The sequence below is a fragment of the Nestor notabilis genome, unplaced genomic scaffold, assembly GCF_000696875.1.
Source record: "Nestor notabilis isolate BGI_N333 unplaced genomic scaffold, ASM69687v1 scaffold8844, whole genome shotgun sequence".
Classification (NCBI taxonomy): domain Eukaryota; kingdom Metazoa; phylum Chordata; class Aves; order Psittaciformes; family Psittacidae; genus Nestor; species Nestor notabilis.
This window is the reverse complement of record NW_009925153.1, coordinates 85,070-110,323: the sequence shown is the minus strand read 5'-3', so window position 1 is coordinate 110,323 and position 25,254 is coordinate 85,070. Positions and strand designations below refer to the sequence as shown.

Sequence of the window (25,254 nt, the reverse complement as noted above, 5' to 3'; positions counted from 1 at the left end):
TGCTGTGCTAACAAGAGAAAAGACCAACCATTAAGTTTATGTTTCTTTGTTTTTGAACAAAGTCACATAACAGGAATAATGCTAGGAGTATGCTAATAAACAATATATAGTGCCAGTCATCAGGGAGTAAGAAATATTTTCTAACTAGTTCTAAAGGGAAACAATGTTTTTAAAAAAGGGAGAGTGATTGTTATTTATGCAATTTTGTTGTTCTATATGTCAGCATCAAAAAGCATCGTGTAAAGAGCTTAGCATAATAAATCCTTGATCATGACTGTCATTATTTAGAGGTCTTTGATAGATCTAGATGTAGTGCAGTAAGGTTAAATTTACCAGCATATAATGGGAAATCCTTTGACTGAATCTGAATTCTAGCAATGTTACCAGTATTGTCACAACAGCAAAAAAGAGAAAAAATGTTGCACCTTTTAAAACAGCAGGCTTTGCAAATCATAACTGTAAAACTAAGTCAAAGCAGATTTGTTTTCTGGTTGCCCATTGATTTTGTTTGTCTACATAATAATTTAACTTGGTTACATTTCAGAAAGCTAAAGTTGATTTAAATGAAAACTGGCAAAAAAGTCTTCTTATTGTTTCCACCAAGAAGCGATGCAACACATTTTTGTTACTGTCATCAAGAAAATTAAAATAGCCTCTGTGTATGAGAAGCAATGGGAGATTTGTAAAGAGGAGCCCACAGGAACATTTAGTTTCAGAATTTACTTTGATTAGTCACAAACTTTTCAGTTAACTTGGGGAGATAAAATAACTTATGTTTAAAAAGTCTTTATATTCCTGCCTACAAGCTTGAAGTAGAAAGACACTTAATGGATGGGCACTTCATCTGTCTGGGACAGGGCATCTAAATTTAGATGCTGATAACAAATCCAGCAAGTCTTTAGTAATGTTTAGAGTCAGGGGAAAAAGAAACTTTTTTTTTTTTTAAAATATAATCAATAATACCAGCTGCATAACACTCTTCAGAAGTTAAATTTGTAGAAGACAGGCTGTATTTTTGACACACATTATCCAGTGAACCCTACTTCTTCCCCAACTAGTATATACGAAATCTGCAGTTTACTACATCTGTGCCAGCTTTTTGTGACTTTACATTCTTTAAAAAATATGTGTTTTTCTTCATTTTTTTTTCTTTTTGCTGATGTAGGCAAGGTGCCTGTGGCTGTTCAGAAAGATACGTGTCTCTTGAGTTACTGCCTTGATGTGGCAGTTCAGGGCTTACCTTGCCTTCGTTGCATCTTCAAAACAACAGTGTAGCTTTCCGGCACTGTTACCTTAGGACTTGAGTCCTTGATACTACAATTATGCAGCTGAATAATTTTATGAATCTGACTTGTCTCATTAGATGCCTGGATAACTGCAGATTTTAAGTTTAATGATGAAAACACAAAATCTTACTTTTGAATATACTCTTTAGTTTTCACTTTTAAAGTAATGCTTTCCTATATCAAATCTCTGGCCAATTCAGGTCAAGAAGAAGAATAAGAGAAAATACAGTCACATTTTCAGGATGCTGAAATGCCTTGGACAAGTGATGTACCCTGTAGAAAAGCAAAATAGCAGATCTGTTTTGAAAGACACCAAGACACAAATGAAAAACTTCTCTTCTGCACCAAAGAGAGCAGAGTAATGCATTTCCTGGTTTATAATGAAATTTGATCTGTACACATCATGGTCTTTAAGTTAAGTCAGACCTAATGTAATATGGCCAGGAGGATTGTTCTCTGGCTAGTTTCCAGCCAGCCTTCCCAGTTTTGGTACAGGCTTGACAATAGATACTGAAGTAACTGCTCCGGTACAGTAGCCATTTGTCCAGACTAGCAGGGAGTTTTCCCTACTTGAAAGATGGCAACCTGATGGACCATTTAAAGTGTATGGTGCAGAGGAGATTCTGCAGCCCAGCTGAGAATGAAGAAGAAGCAGATTTCTGATTTCCGTGGTCTGTTCCTGGCTTCCCCCAGTTCTATAGTGGGCCTAATCCATCGGTGTAAACTGAAGGTTTCGTATTGATGTTAGTATTGTTCGAATCACATCCCACACATCCTCATTGCATTTTGCCTTCCATGAATGTAAAGCTGGTGTTTTAGCAATACTGGTCTGTCCATGGAGTTAGAAAGCTGAAAAAGTACAATCTCTACAGAGTTTCAGGAAACTCAGGTGAAAGCTTCTAGAGAACCACAGAGCATGATATTTTTTTAATATGAATAATTAAGCCTTAATGAAAACACTGCTGGAGAGCTTTAAATGACCACTTTGAACTCAGTATTTTGAGTTATAATGAAATGGTTCCAACTGTATGTTTCAGTAAATTTTATCTACCCTTGTTTCTTTAGAAGAAGACCTACCAGTGCATCAAATGTCAGATGGTTTTCTACAATGAATGGGATATCCAAGTTCATGTTGCAAACCACATGATTGGTAAGTGAAGCACTAAAACTTCTCGAAGGCAGATAGCCATTTCTCTTACTCATAATCATCATTGCCTCTAAAATTAAACAGAGTTAAGGAGAAATTAATTGTGCATCCATCAATGATTAACCTAGGCATGATAGACTTTTTTATTCATATTATTAGACTTGATAAAGCATTAACATACTTTATTTTCTGCAAGGGCTAGTTTAGACTTCTGCAGAGAATTATATATCCACTGCCAGTCAAAACACAGGTGATTAGCAAATTAAACTTCTAATCATTTTTGCATTATTGAAAACAAACTAACAGGAATGGTAATAAACTGGATGTTAGCTTTCCGTAGAGTTTTAGACAGGTTTTAATTTCAGAAGTTATTATGGTAATGACACTACTGTGTACTTCTCAAGCACCTTGGTACCAAAATCAAAACTGGCAAATTTTTGTCATTAGGAAACATAAATAATTCAAATGGCCATAAAATAGTATTGTTTGTCGTGTTTGAGCAGTGTGGAAAAAAATCCTGATTGTATCTGTATACAATTACATGCTATAATTTATTTGAAAAAAAATCAGGAATTGTAGTATTCAGTAATGGAATCTGCTCTTTTAGGTACAAGAATTTAAAAAAGTCTTTTAGGATTCCCGACTCTAAGCCTGGCTTGATGTTTACAAAGCTGTTACAGCTGTAAATTGGAATAAAACAAAACCTGCTTTTTCTTTGATATTCATATTTTCCTATTATTTGTTTATTCCCCTAGGTTTATCCATAATGTTTTCAATTTGGTAACCACTCAGTAATAGCACTAAGATTTCTATCAGCCAATTAAATTTATCAAGCACATCATTTGCCCGCTAATAAGATAACATTGCCAGGGTTGTCTCATTTTTTTCAGCCTCTTTTCCAAATTTCACTTTTCAAGACAAAGATGGATACCATTGATTTTATATTCCTGCCTCCCTTACACTGTTTTTCTTGCTATAATAATAGAAAAGCATGCAAAGCACAGACCAAACAGTATAGTATAGAAGCCATAGTCAAAAATATAACAGAAGAGAATTTTCTGTTTGTTTGTTTGGGTTTTTTTTTTCATTTTTTAACTTAAAAATATTTTGGTGTTCCTTGTTTTTTTCTTTCAAGGTAACATGCAGATTTCTTCAATGAACATTAATAATTTGGCTGCACTGTAAAATAAAGTTACCTGCCAAAGCTTAATAGCCCATTTGTCTGGGTACTTTATTAACAGGTTTTAATACATTTAGAGCATGAACATTTCATATACTTGTCATAGAATTGAATAAATGTGAATGACAAGCTGGTTTTGTAAAGGAGCAAAGTGATTTGCCTGTTGGATTAAGCTTTAGTTTTGATATTTTATGTCTTTGGGGAGGAGATAATTTGAACTGCTTCACAGTATTCAATCTGGGTCAGTAACGTGGAATTTAAAAGTAGGTTATTACCAACAACAGAACTCACAATTTCTGCTGTTTTCTTTGAATCTGGTGTTCAACATGTTCTTAAGTGCAACATACAGTGACACCGAAATGTGAGAGGGAACATGGACAGTGGGGGTAACGAATGATGCTGGAATGGCAGAGTGGTGTGTGTGCTTGCCACACACTTCCCAGTGCCTCACATTTTCAGAACAGGAACCCACTTCTTTCACAAAATACTCAGATTTTCTGTCTTTTATTTTCTTTCTCTATTTTCTGGGTGAGTTTTACTAGAGGGTTAGAATGGGAGGAAAGAAAAGAGGAGAGAGTCAGTAAAGCAGGACAAATCCAGTTAGCTGGCTTCAGCCTGCAGATCTGCAGAGATGGAGATTTTCTTAAACTGAGCTATTAACTGCCTGTGTTTTATTTCTAAAAGCTGGATGAGGTTGAATGAGAAAGAGAATAATTTTTAAAATATTTAATTGTTTTGTCTGTGTTGTATCTAATCATGCATGATATTGCTTCATGACATAACCATAGTGACACAGATTTAAATGTGCTTAATATAAAATCTTCCCAGTGAAATAAAGAAAGAGCTTGCAAAACATACAGGGAGATTTGCCGGTCATGCTTGCGGTAATCTGTGTTCAGTGGAAGATTCTTATCTGCACTGCCAGACTTAACAGTGCAGCTCCTAATGATGTAGCCTCGATTAAGCAAATGCAAGGGGATTTTGTGTTGGGGTGGAGTGAAAGGAATATCAGCGTTCCGGAGAGTTTTGAATGTGACCTCGCAATCGAAGCACAGGAAAAAATAATTTCTGATCTCCAATTCTGTTAGCCTTCTCATCACTAATTGGATTTTTCCTTAGCTATCTTTCCAATTTCACTCTCCCCCCTCCCCTTTAATTTATATCATTGTTCACAGGCCTTTTTCCAAGACCGTGTTCTGTCTAGAGAGAAAGGTTCAAGGGGTGACATTAAGCTATTTAAAATTGGCCTTAGTTTATGTGCATCTGTAGGTAGGCTTATAGTATTCATATATAATACAGAAAACAGGCAAGCCCATTTGTGTAAATATATATAATACATTACCCATATATATACAGCCATAGATATCTGAATGCATATCAATATTCAAATTGAAAAATATTTTAGGTGAAACACTTAAGTGAATATCGACTTGCTGATTGACAGCACATTTACCAAAAAAGAAAAAATGGTTTCCTAAACACAGTGGTCCCCCTCTTTTCTACATGCATCTGATAAAATATGTCTTCTTGCCCTGCTTTCCTAGTAGGAGATGGGCAGAACAAAGTATCTTTTCTCCTCTGCAGAAGAGAAAGTGAGAAAGCTCTGGGAAAAGAGAGAGAAAAAAAGGACTTTAAATGTGAAGGAAAGGAAAGGTAATCTGGGAAGGCAGGAGTTAAAAAAGTCAAACAATGTGATAATCCCTAGATCAAATATAGGGGCAATAAATGCCTTTACAGACATCATCACACAGTGTCAGGAACTGTTATTTCCTCTCACAGTAAAATGTTAGCATTATCCGTGTTGCGGTTATTGATGGATGTGGTGTCTTCTTACTCGAAGACTCTATGCCATAATCATAATTCAGTGAAAGGAGAAAAGGAGAGTCAATTGAACCATGGGGCAAACAAGAACGTGGACAGTCATCTGCCAGACTCCACTCAGAAATGGATGGGAACTACTGATAGAGATGCATGCTCAGCCAGATGAGGGAAACAGTTCCTACTCACCAACTTTTTGACCATTTGGGAGCCTAGAAAAGTTGATGGTGTCCCATCTAATTACAGTGCCCTTTGAACATGATCCTGGGATGTAAACTGAGTTCATGTTGCTAACATCCACAGAGAGAAGTTGCATTATGGAAGGTCACTGAGGCAAAGATATGTTTATAAAACCCCAGTGTGAAACTTAGACTTTTAAATAAGACAACTGGAATTACTTTGTTGGCTAAAATAGCTCCACTGAGGGTAGATATTTTTAGGTTGTGTGTATGTGTGTGTTTTCGTCTAATCAAATATAATCTCAACTAGACATTTAGCAGGGGAAGAAGGATTAGAGGCTATTTGAAAAGCCTCTTACTCTTCTTTGTTAGGAGGGTATATGTTTTTACAGATTTTGTTACACATTTCAATCAATTCAACAAGAGGGATTATGCCACCTAATGGAAAATAAAATCTTCAGATGACCCAGTGAAGTGTAACCTGAAGCATCTTTGACAACAATATAATTTACATTAATTATTACACAAGTTATATATTAGAAAAAGTCATAGGGGTAACTTTCCTCAGTAACTACATGTTCATTACTTCTAGAACTTCTCATTTTAAAACTGTTCTGCAGCCTTCAATTGAGTCTTCCCAGTATCTTTGTGAAGGGACAGAGCAGTAAGCCTTTTCCATTGAACAGGTGAGGACAAAGAGGCAAAGAAGTGGAATTCCTGGCTTGCGTTGAGTGAGTGAAAGTTCAAGAGTTCTGACTCCCATATCTGTCTACACATTTCTAACCACCATGCTTGCCTAGCAATACCTGTATTTGCTTAAACTACCCACTGATTCAAGCTTAGGCGAGGGGATGCCAGCGGACAGAAAGCAAGTCAAACCATGGGGTTTTTTAAATAGGCCCTCTGTACAGGCATTATTTTAGACCTAGATGTAAGCATGTACTTTTGTTTGGAAAGCATTTTTGTTGGGGCAGGGGTGTGTGTATTGAAATTTGTTGGTAAAACAGTTTCTCAGCTTTTGAGAAGGAATGGAGGAAATGTAAATCTAGGTATGTTTCACGTGTTTAGGAAATGCTGGCATAAAGGGTAATTCTTCAGCCACCTTCTTTCTTTTATCTTCCCCCCACAGGTGGAATACATAGCATTTTTAGCAGCTTTCTTTGAGAAAATTCTATTTCTGGGTGCATGGTGTCTGTGAAAAAGGGAGGCTTTCTGGCATCTCTTTGTTTTCATCAAATAGTTTACAGTTGGCATTTGACCTGAGAGGGTAAGGAAGAGAGTCTGCCATTGTTTGTGTTCTGTTTGCTGCACTCCACTGCTCCTCCTATTATTTTCCTTGTTATTTTAAGCAGACAAGCTAAACATTGTTTTTTCTTCCACTGATTCATTTACATCTGTAGTATCTGATGCAGTTCAGTGTAAATAGACTAAACAGTTGCTGTAACAGTTGCCTAGGATTTTGCACATATGTACATAGAGAGTGGCTCAAAACTGGGGCAGTATAGACATGTTTAACTCAGAAAAGGAATTACTCCATATAAAATTATGAGGCTCAACAGCAGTAGTGTAAATTTGTAAGTGCTCTGAGTTAAGTGCTGTTAGGCATGAGATAATGTAAAGAGATGACATTGCCAAGAACTATTTATGAAGAGCTTAATTTTTTTCACTCTGATAATTCTTGACCAATAATTACCAGCTTCTAATTATCTATTTTAGTTAGAAAGAAATCTCTATCACTATGGAGGTTGGCATTGCAACTAGCATATAAATCCCCAAAGAGGTAAATGTGTTCCAAACAGCCACAAACAACTGTCTCATGAAACATAGTGAGCAAATTGCAAGCCGCTGGCTGTGCACAACAGAGCAGCACATTTGCCATTGAGGACTGATCAGGCTGACAAAGAGAATGATAAAAGGGGGAAACAGCCACAATCTTTGTAGTTTGCTGCTACTTCTGTTGATGAAAAAAGTAAGCCCCAGTGTTGTAGCAAGAGCCACTACCTCTCTGAAGAGCTGGGGAGCAAAGGGGAAGAGTGTCACGGTCAGGATTCAGCACCTTTTTTCAACCCTACATTTGACAATTTCTATATAGGTCATTTCTGATAAGTAAACAGACTTTTCTTTCTTTAACCTTTCCAGTATCCTGTATAAATCACTTTTTGTGAAGCCTGTTGTGGTGAGGGGGGGAGCTTGTTTTTGAGGGGAGGATGTTGTATAGCATTGAGTGAGGTAGCAGGTGTGAGCAGGAGGAGGAAATGAAGGGAAAGAAAAAAAGATGCCAAGCACTGAAGTTAGGAAGCAAATGGGAAAACAGGATGAAGCAACCCTGCAGTCAACAAGAAGAATTCTAGTTTACACCAGCAGCTACTGCATTAAATCCCAGTTAAAGAAATCTATGCTGAAACATAGAAGAGTGTATAGAAAGTGGGATCTAACATTTTAATTTCCCCACAAAGAAATTTTATAGCTATGTTTTACAATAAGAAGTAGTATGTAACCATTAAAAGACATAAAGACACTTTTTAGTGCAACTCATGATTTTTGATATTTTCAGTGACAGTGATGTAAGTATATAATATTTATATATGCTTATGTGTTATGTGTTTGCATTATGCATGTATTAACGACATGCATAATAAACCTATAAAAATAAATCATCTTACTTGCCTCACATTTGTGAAGTGCACAATATGGTACATATGGACCACAACACTGATCTCAAGACAACAAAAATCTCAGTTGGCTTTCTGCAGCCCGAGAAAATTTTAGTTTGGTTGTAATAGCATGTGGCATTCACACATTCTGTTATTTGTCTACTGCCTAAGGTCAGGTCATTAAACCCCGTGATTTTCCTTTCACTTACACAGAAAACTGTGCTGGACAACTAATACTTGTTGCACCATGTTGACCTCAAGTAGTAAGTCTTCAGCACTTCAGTTTAATTAACTCTACGCTAAAACTGACATTGTGAAGTCCCTCTTACCCGAGGTTTGGATAAAAAAAATCCAAAGATACACATCTATGCACTAAAGGAGGAAGAAGGTGGAGACTTCCTTTTGTTGGTCATCTTTTGATGATTCCTGAGTAGTAAGAAATGGAAATCATTGATTTATACTGAAGGACAGATTGTACCCTCTTAGCACTGGAAAATCTTTTTGATACCTGGGAATCTCCTATTTACACTCACAACTGTCAAGAAGTTACCTAAAAGTTAGAGGAAACTTGGTCATTATGTCTGCAAAAGGAGGAGATGTAATTGAAATACCCAGGAAACCCAGCATTTGGAGTTAAATCTGAGAAAACGTAGGTTTATTTTGTGAGGAACTGGGTTACAAAATAGGCGAAATCTGGGCTGTTTAATACTAACAGGAAGCTACTCTCCTGTGGGCAATGCTGGCTTATTTGAAAAGCCCATAAAGGGTTTCTGCATGGACCATACAAAAGGGATACTTTCTCTTTAATAGCCATCTGTACAGGAGAGATGAGAAGTGGGCCAGGTCATCTCTCCTCAGCTGTCATGATATTAACGTAGGTAATGGAGCAAGCTCTGTGTTCTGCTGGGTGTTGTTTTTCATAGATGTTCATCGATTTACACAGATAATTCTATTTATTTCTTAGAGTTGGTCCAAGCAAACCAGGCAGAATAACAAACACCAAAGCATTTCAAATGACTTTATCTTTGTTGTTTTGTAATGTAACTTTTGTCTAAAAAATGGTGTCACACCTACTGTGCAGATGGCTGCATGATTTGTAAACCAGCCAAAACATTTAAACAAATGTGTGATCTGGGGATAGATTAAATAAAGGATAAAATGGAGTGTGGACCACAAATTCTAATAATCAGATGATTTTAAGTTGTGTGTAGTGTGGAGCGATGGTAGCAGTGATAGCAGGGAACGCTTGCCAATGACAGCAAGGTGCCTTACAGATCTCAGGATGGAGCCTGTGGCCTAGTAGGCCTCAGTTTGAGAGCTGCACATTTGCTGTACAGCTGGCAGCTCTGTATGGGGACATCAGATAAAACTTATGTAAAATGAAGTGTTATTGCTTAGTATGAAATTGGGCAGAGAGGGAATTTGCAGACAGTAACTGAAAACAGAATTCATGGTACCAATGAAGCAGACTGTAAATATGAAGAGGCTTTAATTATCTGCGCAATTTCACAAAAATTCAAGATGTGTTTGGAAACGGCAAAGGCAGCTGTAAACACGCTGGAGCAGCACCATGCACCGGGCGTCAGGTCAGGTGCGTCACCTGCTCGTTTGGGTTGCAGGCACCCTGCCACCCGCCATGCCCCAGGGTGCCTGCTGTCACGCACCGAGCTGCTCTGCTTGGAGCTGGGGCTTCATTTCAGGGGGTTGGAGCAGGGGCGGCTGCTTGCTTTTTGAGACAGCTTTCAGTCTGGGCTTTTAAAATCAGGACATAGTATGCAAACATATATGAACCCTTTTTTTTTTGGGGGGGGAGCACTTTGGATTTAAAAAATTCTAATAAAATAGAATTAAATTGTCTTATTATAATAAGTCGTGATAATAGTACTAAAAGAAGCGTTTGAAAATTGTCCGCAATTCAGGCTGGAGTTAATCTGTAAAGAAATGAAGTAAAGCACACGGAAGCTTTAGACTTTTTCCTGCAGAAAAGCGTGTGGTGTGAACAGCACTTGATGAAGGGGACGCTCTCGAAAGATAATGTCAGGCAGTGCGAAAGTTGTTCTTTTCCCTCTACCTGCTGTAAGATTCTCCTCTGAGCCACTGCAGTGATATACCGTGCATGTTAACACTTAAGCACCACGGGCTGAATTAATGGCACCGTGTCAGCCTTCCCTTTTGTTCTTTGTTGCTGACCATTTGTATCGCAGGCTTTATCAGGAGCCGTAGCACATTGCTTTGGCCGTGTTTAGCTGTCAGCGCGGAGGGTCGCCTCGCCGTCGCTTTTCTAAATCATCCCTGTTCTGAGCAGAGAAGCCTCCGGTTCTTTGACGGAGCGCGTCCCGAGGTTTCTCCCTGCGATGTAAGCGCAGGAAGCGAAACAAAAGAAGCCAATATGGAGAGTGGGTGTCGAACTTCAGCTGCTCATATTGTTGCATTTGGTGAGCTGACGGGGTTTCGTAGGTCACCTTTAGAATTATGCCTATGACAGCAGTAGCTACCTGCCAAGATTGCAAGGTATCTCACAGCTCTCAGGATGGAGCCTGTGGCCTGGTAGGCCGCCGTTGGAGGGGTACACATTTGCTGTACAGCTGGCAGCACTGTATGGGGCAGCAGTGTGGGCTGTTAGGGAGCTGGAAAGGAGACAAGCATGAAATTTCTTCTAACCCCAACTCTGTTTTTCTGTACTGTTGGCTGCTTCTCAGTTCCTTGACAAAAAAACCAATCAGGCACCCTTTAATCCGCCTGTGATTACCAGTGGTATAAAAAGAGAAGCATAATGAGGAAAAATGCCTCGTTTTGTTGCCTTCAAAAGCCAACAAATTGGAGTTAACTTGACAGGAAGTGGCTTAATAATTAGATTATTTATTTATTCCTGACACATATCCCCCTGTTACTAGTCTCAGGAGATCCTGTAGATGGTACGATTTTCAAGCTGCCATTACTTCGCTGTCTTCTGTGAACAAAGAAGCTACTGTCTATCAGTCAATTAAATGCACTCTTTAAGCAGAGGCTGAGAAGTCCTCAATGGATAGAGCCCTGGGACATTGTGGCTGATGATGCCTTTCTCTGTACTGTACATCACACTCTCAACTACAGTCCCCACAGAGATGGAATAAAGTCATGCATTAAAATATCACTTGTTGATTTGTTTGCTAATGAAGAGCCATTGAAATGTTTGTGTATTTCTGTGGCAAAATTGTTGATAAAAGGACTACTTGCTTGCATATCTTACTTCATCTTCAGTAAGCGCTTATTTAAGACTTACTAAAATTAAAGTCAACAAATTAAGGAAAAAACAGAGAGATGGATAATATTGGTTTACTTGCAATTCACATCAATGTAAATAACACTGAGGACAGCAAGAAGAGAGAAAGGGGAATAATAGTACTTCAACCATGTCTGTTATAATTTTCTTCATTAGTAACAATAAGGATCTCTGGTGGTTTTTTTCTGGTGCAGTAATGAGCACCCATTTCAAATAATAAAATTGCTAAAGTATCATTTAAAAATTATCCTGGATGCATAAGAATATTAAATTTAAACAAATAAATAAATAAAAAATAAATAAATGGAAAACCCTGAGACTTTGTTTCTGGTTTTCGCATTTCTTTTTGGATTTTAAATATGCGCAGTTAGCTGAGAAAAGTACAATTATGTCAAGCTAGTTAGTAACACCAGTTAAGCATGCAAGCTTAATACAAAATCAGCCAAAGTGTTCAAAGCTGGGGCTTCTGAGCTTAACAGCACTCTCCCTCGCCATCCTTGCTTCCCGCCAAGCTTCCTAACTGGATTTCATAATCTCTGTGTATTTGCTCCCCTACCATACTTCTTGCACCCTCCAAGAGCCTAGGTCACTGGAGTGGACCAGTGTGGACCACATTTTGGGCCAGGCTGGAGAGAGGAGGTGTTTGAATTTTATTTTATTTACAGAAGCTGGCGTACGTGTATACCTGTCTTCACACTGAAAATCTTCTGTTGGCAACATTCACCTGGAACTTATGCAGGTCTTACGTCGTTTGTCTTAAAGACCTATGTTTGCTCTTAAGAAATATAGATAGTGCTGTAGCAGTTCTCCGGTGAACTAGCTCTGTTCTGAATTTAGCCTCTGTATGACCATTTGCACCTGCAAATAGAGCCTGTAAGTGCTGTAATATATGTATTATATATACATATATATATGTAAAGTCACTCATGTCAGGACTATTGTTTTCAATGAACTTAACAACAAGCTATAGGGAATTAATTCAAACCAACCTCAGATTGGAGTGTTTCTTATTCCTATTCTGTTATTCCAACTCATTTTATTAGAAAAAGCTTAGATACTCAGAGGTGTTCTATAATAGAAAATGAATTTGAAACCCATTCATTAATTGGTGATTAATACATTTCAGGATTAGTTTAAGCAAGGCCCTACCTCCTGCCCAGTCAAGTATGCTCTGGTTAATATCCAATTATCTGCACCTTCGTACTTATTATGTCTTAATATTTCGGATATGATAACCAGAAACTTGAGAGTAATGCTAATGAGCATATAACAGGAATTAACCAGTGACACACTCAATGATCCTTACTGAGAAAAGTAACTCCTTCTGTCTCCTCAGTACAGTGGTTGAGCCACCACCGCACTTTCAATAAGCAATACTTTCAATTCAGCCTTTATGGGAGCTTAGAATTGTACGTAGGTAAAAATTCTCACTTTTGCATGCCTCATAGACCAGGTATGGTCAGAAGATACTCCTGCACACCCTTTTTCACATGCAGAGTTACTTTTTTTAAGTGGAGCCAGTGGAAAACCAATAGTAAAGTAAAACGGTGATACCTATTTAAAATACAAGCTGTTTTGTGATTGAGTGCACCCTTTTCTTATACTCATAGGTATATAAGCTGAGCGGCCTAGCTATCATAGCCTTCAGCTTGTAAGATAGCTTCTTTAGCAACCAGAAAATCAGATATAAATACCTGTGAAATAAAAAAACAAAACAAAAAAAAAAAACCCCAAAAAACAAAAAACCCACAACTAATTGATAAATGCGAAATGTAGATATTGCCAAATTAAAGTTTTCTGTGCACAAAAATGTCAAGCCTTTTGAGCTCAATGTCAGGATTCTTGCCTGTGAAGATTATTATATGCCCTCTTAGTGAAACATGCAAGTAAAATTGTAGGACCAATGTATTAGTGAGGCAGAATTGAGTAACTCTGTCATGTGGCCTTAAACTAACATAATTATAGAGGTAAATTCGATGTATAGGGAGAAAGGAAGAAGAAACACTCCTTTTGGCAGATTTGTTTTTCTTAACCAAGCTGCTGTTTGAATACATTGTGCAATTCAGGGCATTAGGAAAAGCCCCAGAGGAAACGAAGCAGTGGGCAGAGTGAAGGAGACCTGCTCAAAGGTGGAAAGCCATATAACACATTACTTTTATTACATGAATATAATCCTATATGTGTGGTACTTATCCAAAAGACTTTACAGAATATGCTATTCATAGTGTCTTGGACAAAGCTTATTTCAAAACACTGCCTCATTCACTGTGTTTATACTGAAAGGTATGAGTCTCATGTTTGGATAAGAGTGAATGATACAAGTAGTAGTATATTTGTATAATCAAAAACAATCATAAAACACGTGTACAGCAACCAGAGTTAAGGATATGCCTGTAACATCCTGTTTTGGCTTTCTTTTTCCAGTGCCTAGCTATACAATTTGAATTTTCTCTCACACAGCACTTTATTGGAGTGTTGTAGTTTGGCACCTCAGCGGTATATTCCTAATACCTAGCTGTTCGGCTAGGCATCCTTTCTCCCAGCCCTCTCACAGACAACCTTCACAATGAATCCACTGTGCTTCTGGTTTCATTGCTTTTTGTTGCACACCTATGTGAGTGCCAAGACATTAGATAACTGTGCAAAGAAATACCACCACCACCACCCCAAGTCCCCCAGATGACACTTCTGCAGAGCACTGTGTAGTTCATTGAACAACTTGGGAGATGTTGATGTTTACTACCTTGTTCAATTAGGCATTCAGAGGCAACACAGCCTTCCATTTGCTTCAAAGTTTGGTTAAAAACCCTAACCCAAATATCACTTAGTGCAAAGTGTGATTTGCAAACTGTCATAACATGATCAAATCATATCCGATTTTCACCAGCACAGTTAAATACTCTTCAGCTGAGCGGCATTTCCTTGCCAAATTTGAACTTTTAACCCACATTACTCCATGAGTGCTGTTATTCTTCAAGTCAGACTTAACAGGGATGGTATTTTTAACCTTTTTTGATTAAAAATATAGCTGAGCTTAGAAAAAGGCTAAAATGAAAACAAATTGAAATTAAAATTAAATAAGTGAAAACCGAAATAAATAGGCTAGAGCAGAGAGCTAGGCTAGAAAACTTAGTCTTAAGATACTTCTTAATAATGGAAAAGTTTTCTACTTTTGCCTGCTGCTGCATTTGCACCAGTGATGGAGTATGCCTGGCGGTAGACCGGAATTGTACCACCAGGAAAAATCCTTCATGGTGGTCCATGGGAATAAATTAGGTGACAGAAAATAGGGCTCTAATTTCTATGATATGTCACCTAAGTTATTGTATTTTACATCAACTGCCGCTTTTGTGCTGCATGTGCATCTCTTTCAACCCTTGTGATGGGTCCTCCAGGCCAGCCTTTTTGTGGGCTGGTGATTTTGTCTCCTTTAACGTAAAGCTTCAGTAGAGGTTGTTCTCTTCTATGACAAGAGAAACACTCTCTATACACTTTAGCTGCCCGTTTTTCTTATATGTATCCTTCCCGTTCATCTTCTTAAAAAGTAGATTTGGAAGGCTCTTTGACTCCGATTTCTCCTATGCCATTTATCTCCTACAAAATGTGGTTAGCTTCTTCATGGCGTTACAGTCTTCCTGTCTCTCTTTCTCTCTTTGCATTATGGTGTTCTCCTTTCTTGTTTGGTGGGGGAACTCCTTTTTTCAAAGTCTTGTTTTCAAGTCTTAGCTTGACAGACTACAAAGACAATTTCTGTTTCAAAATGTTGAAACAGGAGTCAGAATGGGCGTGAGTTTGTGGTGGTTCCAGCATTCCCAATGACTTCTTTAGTAGCCTAGAACAGGTCATTGGAACTGGAAATGGAGACACTACTTATGCACAGAGATTTTCCAAGACAGATTTGTTAATGTACGTTAAGAAGGAAAAGTACAATAACGTAGTAAATTACAAACTGTTAAATTCTTTGTGGTTTTTATTATCTTTTGGCTAGTGGGGAATTTTGCTGCTTGCCTTAGAGCTCCCAAATTTAGTTCATGTTCGCTATCTATTTCAGAGGTCAGTTAAAAAAAAAATGTTGTTCCTCCCTTTTTCTGCATCATCACTCTCACAGATGTGATCCAGCTGATTTCTATTCTTGACATCACCTTCTGCACACAACAAAATTTGTCCTTCATTTATTCCCCAGTCATAACCAGTTAACAGGGAGTTAACAGAAATTGTGATGGCTTCCATGAGAAAATAGCATTGTCTTATTCCTCTTCAGAATTGTCCGTTGTCACTTTTGCAATTCTGAAAGTTGCTTTAAGGTCCACCTACTCTGTGGGTCCTGTACCCTGTGCAGATCTCTTTCTCCATTTCTGTATATTCTGCTATCTTACGAAAACATTTATTTTCTTCCTTGCCTAAACCAGTTGCATTTCTTTGTCTTCCTCGACTATCATTATTTTGCAACCAATTATTGCTGTGCTTTGTAATGGATTTGTGGGTTCACAGTATAAAATATATTGGCAGTCTTTAGCTTCAGTCACTTGTGGCGTTCGGCTAAGGCTTGTAGAAATGACACACTTGTGCGCCTTCAGGAGAGTGCTCATTTTTTAGTATTCTTTGCTGAAATTACCTTATTTTTTAATCTATGGTCCTGATTCAGTACCAGCTATAGCTGGCACCACAGATCCTGTAGCTTTAAATAGGATGCCTTAATATTGCCCCTTTTGTATGCTGTATTGTAATGAAGCAACATCACTAAATTGCAGTGAAGGGTGATTGTTGCATGGGGATGACTACTACACCTTGGGGTCTATTCGCACCAGATTATTTTTTTTATTGTTGTTATTACAACCCATCTTTTTTACTCTCTTGATGCCAAACTTGCTGTTGGACATCCATGCAGCACAGGGGACCTTTAAAAACATTTTGGACATCAACTTGTCTCTTAGGTACACACCAATGACTGTTCATTTCCAGGCTCTGGTATCCTGGGTGGCTTTGCAATACTTTTGTGATGCCAGCTTGGTCTGTTCTCTAGACTTGCAGTGTTCTTCATGATTTGCTCTTAAAAAAATTAGTTTGTGGCTGATAGAAGTGACAGGCACGGTGCTAACCATTTCCAGACAGGAACAATACTAGATTTATAACAAGTGGAGCATGCTTTTCCCCTTCTTGCTATTCCCCATGTATTTTAAAATACAGAAGAGTGCAAAAATGATTTTGTTTGAGCTGTTTCCTTTCCTTTTGGCACTGCGTTCACATTCAAAGGAAGAATTATAGCAGTGGTGTCAGTTTATCATCCAGTGCCATGATCTCAAGGAACCTTCAGCAATATTCAGTTTCACCCAAGTAATAAAAAATACTGTTGAGAAGATACAAATATTTTAATAAAGACATTTTCTTCTAAAAAAATCTTTCCAACTTACAGCAGCAATGTCTAAATGCAAACTTCAGCTGGGTAAAAGTGCAGTATTCTGCCTTAGTTGTACAAGAAACAGCCTTCATCCAGGAAGGCAAGTTTTAACTGATTTGTCAGACAATAAAGTGGAAAATAATAATTGATTTCATATGTGTGTGGGCCAAATAATTGTCCTATGTTCTACAACAGGGCAGCTCAGAAGACCCTAGCTGACATACTTCCTGGAGTTACAACGAGTACTGCCTTGTCACTGTAGCCTGATGCCTAATCAACCTACACATTTGATATATTTGATAGCAATGTTCCTGTCACCCCTCCCAGCGCAGCCTGGGGACTCAGCATCCCCACTGGTGCTCCGCTAAGGGGTGGAAGTAGGAACTTAAGCTCTTTCGCATGACTTGCGCAAAATCAGGTCTCCCAAGATTGTTGGCTTGCGGCTCTAGTGGCCATGTTCGTTGGTGTTGTTCCTGCTAGGACTGGACGAAGAGAAGTGTCCCAAAGCAAGAGTGTCACAGGGTCCTCCAGCTCACTTGTATACCTGCATGTGGGTCGTCACACACAGGAAGTTTGAAATGGGCTTGCATGCACCTTACATTAGGAATTGTAATGAAAATGTCTGATCCTGAAAACATATAAACATACATCTGATTTTATTCACATGAATAGATGCCACAATCTTCCTTTTTATGCAAGAATAAGGCTATATATGTTCTCAAGTGTTTGTAAGATTGGGACCTAAATTGCAATTCCGAGTGGTATTTTAACAACATGTTTTAAATGCAGGGAAAAAAATATGTCTTCCATAATGAAGTCATCATCCCATTAAAACATCTTTTTTCCCTCAGTGATACCAAACGTGAATTTTGAGCTGTAATTTGGATTTTTTCCATCTTTGTGAGGATGACACATTTTTTTCATTGCAAGGCAGCTTTTTTTTTTCCCCAGTTTCTTTAGCTTAATACTGTGGCCATGTAGCATTCCCATTTAAGTCAGGAATTAGAGCTGACACACCTTGAATTGAACTATCAATTCTTTTAAAACTGACGCCAGTTCCACACTATTCGGTCGTACAAACTTCCGATTATGGGCCAGAGAGCATTGATTTTTAGCTGTCATTTCTAGCACACACACTGCAGAATTGAAATTTAAACCTTAATCCACTCTTTAATACAATTAATTTTTAATGTGCAGTAATACTAATTGAAATAGCCTGAATTTAGTAAGTCACCACAAGACATTTTCAAAAGCAGGAGTCTCCACTGAGAGCTGGAAGGACAGATAATCATTGTTACAGTGTTTACAGAATAAATGCACACTCTGCAGGCAATTCCATGCCAAGAGATTTTTTTTGATAGTTTGTATTAATATATTTCATAGTGGATTTAAATTTGTTTTCAGTGTTTCCTACTGAAACACATCTGTTCTTGTGAGCCAAGTTACTTTAATTTTGTTTCAGTGGAAGTCCTTATTTTTATGGAATATTTTCAGTCTTTCTTCTGCTTTTTAACGTGACTGTCACTGTATTATGTTGCTGTCAAATGCATTGTGATGTCGAGAGAAACGGATTCAATTTTCTACCTGTAAAATGGTCAGCCATGCAGTTTCTCTGTATGATAAACCAAAGCTGCATGTTCTGTACCTGACTCCTTTTTCCCTTAGGTTTGCCTTTCATATAAGCAATATATCTTGTGCCAGCCTGATTTCACTATATCACTTCTAATTTTCAGACATGATCTTTTCAGATATTTTAGTGGGGAGGATGGAGAGGCCATTCTAACTGCAGAGGAACAAATCTTACACAGTTACCCAAGGAGGGATTTAATCATTTGTATAATAGCAAGATGCCATTGCTACATTTATCTGATAAGAAGGAATACTTCTTAGAATGCATCAGTTCTTCTGATGAATGGGCTTGTACAGTGTTCAAAGTGAGCACCAATGTGAAGTGAAAAAAAAATGTCATGTGCTTTATATCATCCTTTCATGGCTTTCACATTACAGTATTTAATAAGCCAATAGTGCTGTTAAATATTTAGCAAAGGTTCCCTCAAAACCTTGCCATATATCCAAGTGGGATTTTGAGACATTTTGCAGCACATAAGTAAAAATTATGTTCTAGTTCTTGCAATGGTTATAACATGGCATATTTCCTAAAGGAAGTGCGGGACAACATGACATAAATACATTCAGCAGATTTCACACCCACGGAACACAAGAATTGATTCCCATTTTTCGGATTAAGAGTTCAAACTGACTCCCATTTTGTCAGAAGAAAGCTGCAGTGAGTTTATTTGCACAGAATATTAAACCAGCATTATATATAGCATTTAGTAAAAACCCTGCAACTCACAGTGTGATATTTCAAAGGCTCCTTATCATAACATCATTTGTAACAATGAGCATTTTCTGAGTTGGGGGTGAGAGAAAAGCAAAGATCAAGATGTTACCCTTTTTTGAGGGTAACAGTTCATCACTAGGTAACACTTTTAGGTTCTGTAGTCTGCAAAACAGAGATTTAATAACATAGTTGTTGCATGATGTTGTTAATCAAACAATAATAAATCGCTAGAAACCCTGTCTTCTTTAACAAACGTCTGCATGTTTCAGATCCTTGTTGTATGCTAATTAATCCTCAGTAAGTACTTGTATAATAATTAAATGGCTTGCACTTAAAGTACAGCTAAGCCCATTTATACCGTTTAAGGAAGCATATCTTGTGTTCTCTTCAGAAGAAATTTGGACTCCATATGTGATGCGATGGGTATTCACTCATTTCTTGGGGTAATTCGCAGATTTTAGGTTCTATGCATGCTGCACAACCCTTTTTGCCCCTGTTCATGTTTAAGACTAGGCTACAAAGGCTGGGTGAACCTGTCTGGCTATTATATTAGTGGGTTTGCCTCTGCTGCCTGGATGAGTACGTTCCTGCCCCATGCAGAGGCAGCACAGCAGTGCTGCAGTTCCTGGCTGCAGAGACAGGTAAGGAACAGCTTTGCAGGTGCTCAATTGCATGGACTGAGGCTCCTGCTCATCTGTTCCCTGGGGGTGTCTCCAGTCCTCCTACTTACTGCTTAGTCTGTGAGCTGTGTGCAAGAATTTGAGCCCACTGAAGGACTGTATTTTCAGGTGTTCATAAGAAAAGAAAGGATCGCTGTGGTGGTGGAAAGGATCACATAGTGGTATAAGCCACACTTAGTGTTGCATGTAGAGGTTAGTTTAAGACATGAAGGTGGAAAGCAGTGTTTTTCTGCAAATTTTGTTCTCATTTTGGGTCAGTATCGGTTTGGGCTTTTTTTAATTTTCAATTTGCATCAACTGTTAATCAGCTAATAGCTGCCTTTTTTTTTTTAATACTGTACAAAAATGGCTCACTTTTTCAAAGAAATAGCAGTGTAGCCTGTTTACAAATTATTTGGGTCCTATTTAAAATGTTGGATATATTTTGCTTGAGAAATCATGTTCATATGTATGGAATATTTGTTTAAGTATTCAAAAAATTAGGGTGTTAATTGCCTGCATGTGTGTGAGTATATGGGGAGGTCTATATTATTATATAGGGTAGACATACTTAATATGCATAGCTTGATGTATGTTGACCTCAGGTTACGAGAGTAGAAAATCCCATTTTCCAGCTTGTTTCAAATGTAGTAAAAATGCTGCTTCAGTTGCTTTATGCTACTCACATTGGGAAAGGTGCTTATACTGTGATAATTATCATCAAGGAATATTAATGTGTTCAGCATTTGTAACCCAAAAACTCATTATAGCTTAAGCTGTGCATCATCTGTGAAGAGAGAACTTTGCCAGAATTCGCTCTTCACAGGGGTTGCCTCCTGCTTGTGATGGAGTGGTCAGAGTATTGTAAGAGGTCACTTAGGCTATTTTTGAAAGCTGAAGTTTTGCAATTTTTGATTCACTACCTTCTGTCTAAATAGCTTAGCACTCTTCCCCCCCCCCTCTCCAAATTTGCTTTTTCTAATTGAATGCCTGGTGAAGTGCATAAAGCTCAAAGATTGCATCTCATTACGTGCAGGAGGCTAAAGGTGTAGATATAAATATTGCGCATCAAGGTCACAGAGATTTCAGGGTCCATATTCCGTCAGCATACATGGGATTTGCACAAACACCACTGTCACTCATGCTAATAGGAACTAGCTGTTCCAATCCAGAGGTCTTTGATAAGAATCTGGTTTCTTACTTGTATTAAACTGTTGATGCTTTTGGTAGTGACATCCACTTCAGTATTTATGTATTCCTGGGCCATATTCTGCTGTTTCACCATGAAAAATAGGATTTATCATTTTTACAATTCTGTTGTCTTCCAAGCTCCTGAACCCACAGTTTTATCAGCCTTCACATTTCTAAAACATATTTGGGCAGCTTGTTAAAAGCATCAGAGCCCAGTTCTTTCCTCTTTGAGTTTCACATCAATGTCCCCCAGTTGACTGAGCTGATTTACATTAATATTGTTGAGAGGAGATTCAGTCCTGTAAGGGTTATTTTGTATTTTCATTAGTATGTCTTGTTGGGAGAGTCTGTATGTAGCTGTGCATTACACTACCCAGCTATATGCCAGAATAGTTACAGAATAATATGACCAGAAGATCTACAAACAAATAGTGCCCTACAATAAAGGATTTTGTTGACTTGAAATGGAAATCTTCCTTCCAACTAAGCACTCTTTGCAGATGAATATTGTGCTTCCACACTTGGTAATGAAGGCTGTAGCAGAGACAAAACTGTGTTGTTCAGTGCTGTTGTTGCTGGAATTTTTAATATGGCTGGGTTTTATTATTTTTCCTCAATACTGATACATTGCTTGTCATTTCTCACTCTTAATATTGCCTTATGTTGCATGTTGTAGTTTGGTTTATGTTGGGCAGAGAAGACTGAGTTTCGCGGACTGCTTTGTTTCTGAGGTCAAGATGTGAACCTGGCCTTGCTCCTGGGAGGACTAGAAAAATCTATTTCATAACTTTCTGCGGGCCTCAAAGAAGGCTAAGAATCAAAAAACACAAAACCCACAGGCTTAGTTTAGACCTGGTGAAAAGTTGGATTCATCAACAGGAAAGCTTGCAGCCGATCAGCTTTTCTTGTCGTAAAGAGTCCCTGATGTCAGTGCATACTCCACTGATACTGCAGAGCTCTGGGGAGCCCTGTGAGTCTTCTAAACACCCACACATTTATCCAGAAATACCTGACTTGATAACATAGAACAAATCTGCTGAAGTAAGAAATTGCTTACGTATTAAATCACCAAAATAAAGGGCTCCAAAGATAGGTAAACACAGTCCTCCTGAGCTGAGTGTGCGTATTACAGGTTTGCCCAGTTCACTGATGGGGGATAACTTTGGTTTGTGAAGTAGAGTGCTAATGCCTCATAATAAATGGCTGTCTTGAACCAAGGAGAGACTCTCAGCAGGTGAGAACCCTGTTGATGGGAAATAATATGGTACCATATCTGCTGTGTGGATGTAAACCTAATAATCTCTATGAGTTTTGAGTAACCCCACTTCTCGTCCAAAGGAACATTATGAAAATATTGCTTCCAAATACTTCAGATGCTCACTGTTCTTGTGACAGATGCCTTAGTCTTTACCTTGAGGCACTGGAAATGAATGTGTGTTCTTTGCACGAGATAAGGAGATAAAGATGTGGACTTTTGAAGGAGCAAATTTTATTTTCAAGTTCACCATTTGCACTTGATGTGGTGAAAGCTGAATGTGAAGAATTGCTTTTCAACATTATTTCTCTGTCTTCTGTATCTCAAGACCTCTGAGATATTATGCTAAAATGTCCTGTAACATGTAATAAAGAAATGTTGGAAAAGTGGAAATAGAGCAAGATTGCCTTCATCGATTTGGCTGTGCTTGGATTGCTGTAGCTACATTTTAAATCACAAAAAGGGTCATCTTTGTGCAATGTAATAATGTTAGTGAAAAGACCAAACAATCTACATTTGCTGAGGGCATGACAAATGAAACCATTATCCCGTTTTAACAGTTCCTCCTTTTAATCAAAATGAAAAGTGGTGGGACTGATTCTTATCCCACTTACACCAGCACAATGAGCTACCAAGTAGGTGATTATGATGAAGTGTGAGCAAATGCTCATGCAAAGCAACTGAAATTAGGATTAAGGAAGTCCAGCTTTTTTTTTAATGTTAGCATTCAATCTGTCCTTATTTCATTTTTTTTTTTTTGGTCAATTCTGTATCTATTTGTCAAAATTCATATTAAAGTACTGTGAAAGATGGAGAGTGAGCACAGAGGCAGCATCTGCTTTTCAGCCAGACCCAGAAAATACTTGCATAATTTTTAAATTCATCTGGATTCTATTTCATGCACAGGGCTTTTTTGGAAATATTTAAAATCTCCAAAGTATCTCAATTTTTTTAAACAATAGGCTCCTTATATTAAATATATATATATATGTACCATATTTGTCTATATGGTTTATTTTATACAAATCCAAATGCTTGGAGTTTTATTGTATCTGTAAACTCAAAACTGAGCAGATTAGATATTGTAGCATGATGTTCAAAGGAGAGCTATTGGAATGGTAGAATTCTTGGCTTGGCTCCCTCTTCAGATGTAATTGCTGCTTCATTAGGTCTTGGAAGAGTTTCCTATGGTTAAATTTAATCAAATGGTTTAGAATGGCAAGCTCGTACGCTCAAAATTCCAATACCGTTCAGAATTTTTAACAAGATTTCCCTCAAATCCTTTTTAAACAAATATTGTTTAACACTAACTGTAGATTCTGAAGTAATTCTTAGTAGCTCATCATAATGAATAAAGGCTGATTTAGAATAGTCTGCATAGGACTTGGATGCTAAAGGGGAGTCATCTGTTGTAGCTAAAACCTGTTTGCCAGTAGCCTGTGCAATTAAGTAGCAAGACTCTGGTGCTCTTTTAGCTGTATTAGTGGGCAGCTCTGTGGGTTTTTTCTGAGTATCTTTTACTCACGTAGCTATATTCTAATTCACTATGTTTTAATTAGCTTGGCTTGCTACGTTAGCTATTTCTGTTGATATAGTTATCTTGAAGACTTCTTCACATTCTTGATCAGCAGTGAACTGCAGCCTTCTAAAGCACATCCATGGGGTGGATGGCAGAGGCTGGTATTAGAGATTAGTGAGAAATAGGAAAGAAAAAAAAACTGCTTCAAAATGACATGAAAGAAGAAGACGGGGGTGGGGGGCGGGGAGAAGGAGAAATGGAGCCAGTGAGCAGTGTGAGCATGCCACTCTCCTCTTTCCAAAGCCACCGAGAACACTGGAAGTGTGCAGGAGCCGTACATGAAGTACAGGTGCAGCACACATTTATTCCAAAATAAATGACAAGAGAAACATAATTATTGCTAGAGCTGTGGAAGGAAGAAGACAGTGGATCTATTAAAAGAGTGTTTGTTTGCAGTCCTTAACTTACTTCAAAATGTCAGGTTTTAAGGTAATGAAGGGATGTAGGGGAGGATAATGGCTGTTTATTCTTTTACCAAGTAAAAACACAAATGCACACCTTGGGAGACAAAGAAAGATGAGGTCCTCATCCTGAAGACTTTAGAGTCTAGATTTTGCAGAATGGTATCCTCTAATATGCAGTGACGGCTTCAGAATATTATGGTTTATTTCTGTACCCACCAAATTTGAATAACTATGTCAAATTAAAATGGTGGCGCAGATAGTGAGTACGGGGAGCTGGGAAGGTTGTCTAGGTGTTGCACTGTTTTTCTGTTTTTCTCCATTTTCTGTACATTTTCCTGTAGCAGAGAGTCCAAACGAAAATAGGTTCTAAACTGCAGCCACAAGGCCTGAGTAGGTTCCCTTTTCAAATCCATAAGGAACAATGTAGCCAGTAAAATGAAAATGCCATCTGGGTGTAGATGTGATGTCACTGCCAACTCTTTGCTGGTGCTGATAGCAAGCCCAAAATTATGGTGATGCATCCATGTTTTATAAGTACTCTTTCTGCTGGAGATTGTTGACTGATTTGAATTTTTATTGCAGATGATACGTTGCAGTGCAAAAAGTCTGGGCATAGAGTATGCATGGGCTCTTCTGACATAATTCCATATAATTCCTCTCTCACACATGTGCTCCCCATCCTCTAGTCCGGCACAGTGATTCTCTGCACAATGTGGTACTCATAGCTGCCAAAAGGGAAGGCAAATGTTAAGCTTATATACTGAGAAACAAGGGAAAAGAAGTTTGGAGACCCATCAGAACATGTGTTGGCCGTGGTAGAAATGTTCAGTCTTTGCCTCCATATTTCTTCTAGTCATCGCCAGCAAAAAAAGCAGTAAGATTTATTCTTATTATATAT

At 38.1% G+C, this 25,254-nt stretch overlaps 1 protein-coding gene across 1 annotated transcript in view; it reads left to right on the top strand.

Moving 5' to 3' along the window:
* The window catches only part of ZNF521 (zinc finger protein 521), a gene marked incomplete at both ends in the record, with an annotated part of 180,923 nt that overhangs the window by 86,972 nt on the left and 68,697 nt on the right, over positions 1–25,254 (top strand). The window contains one exon of the mRNA XM_010012915.1: positions 2,352–2,436. Coding sequence (XP_010011217.1) covers positions 2,352–2,436 — 85 coding nt within the window. The remainder of the gene's footprint in view (positions 1–2,351; positions 2,437–25,254) is intronic.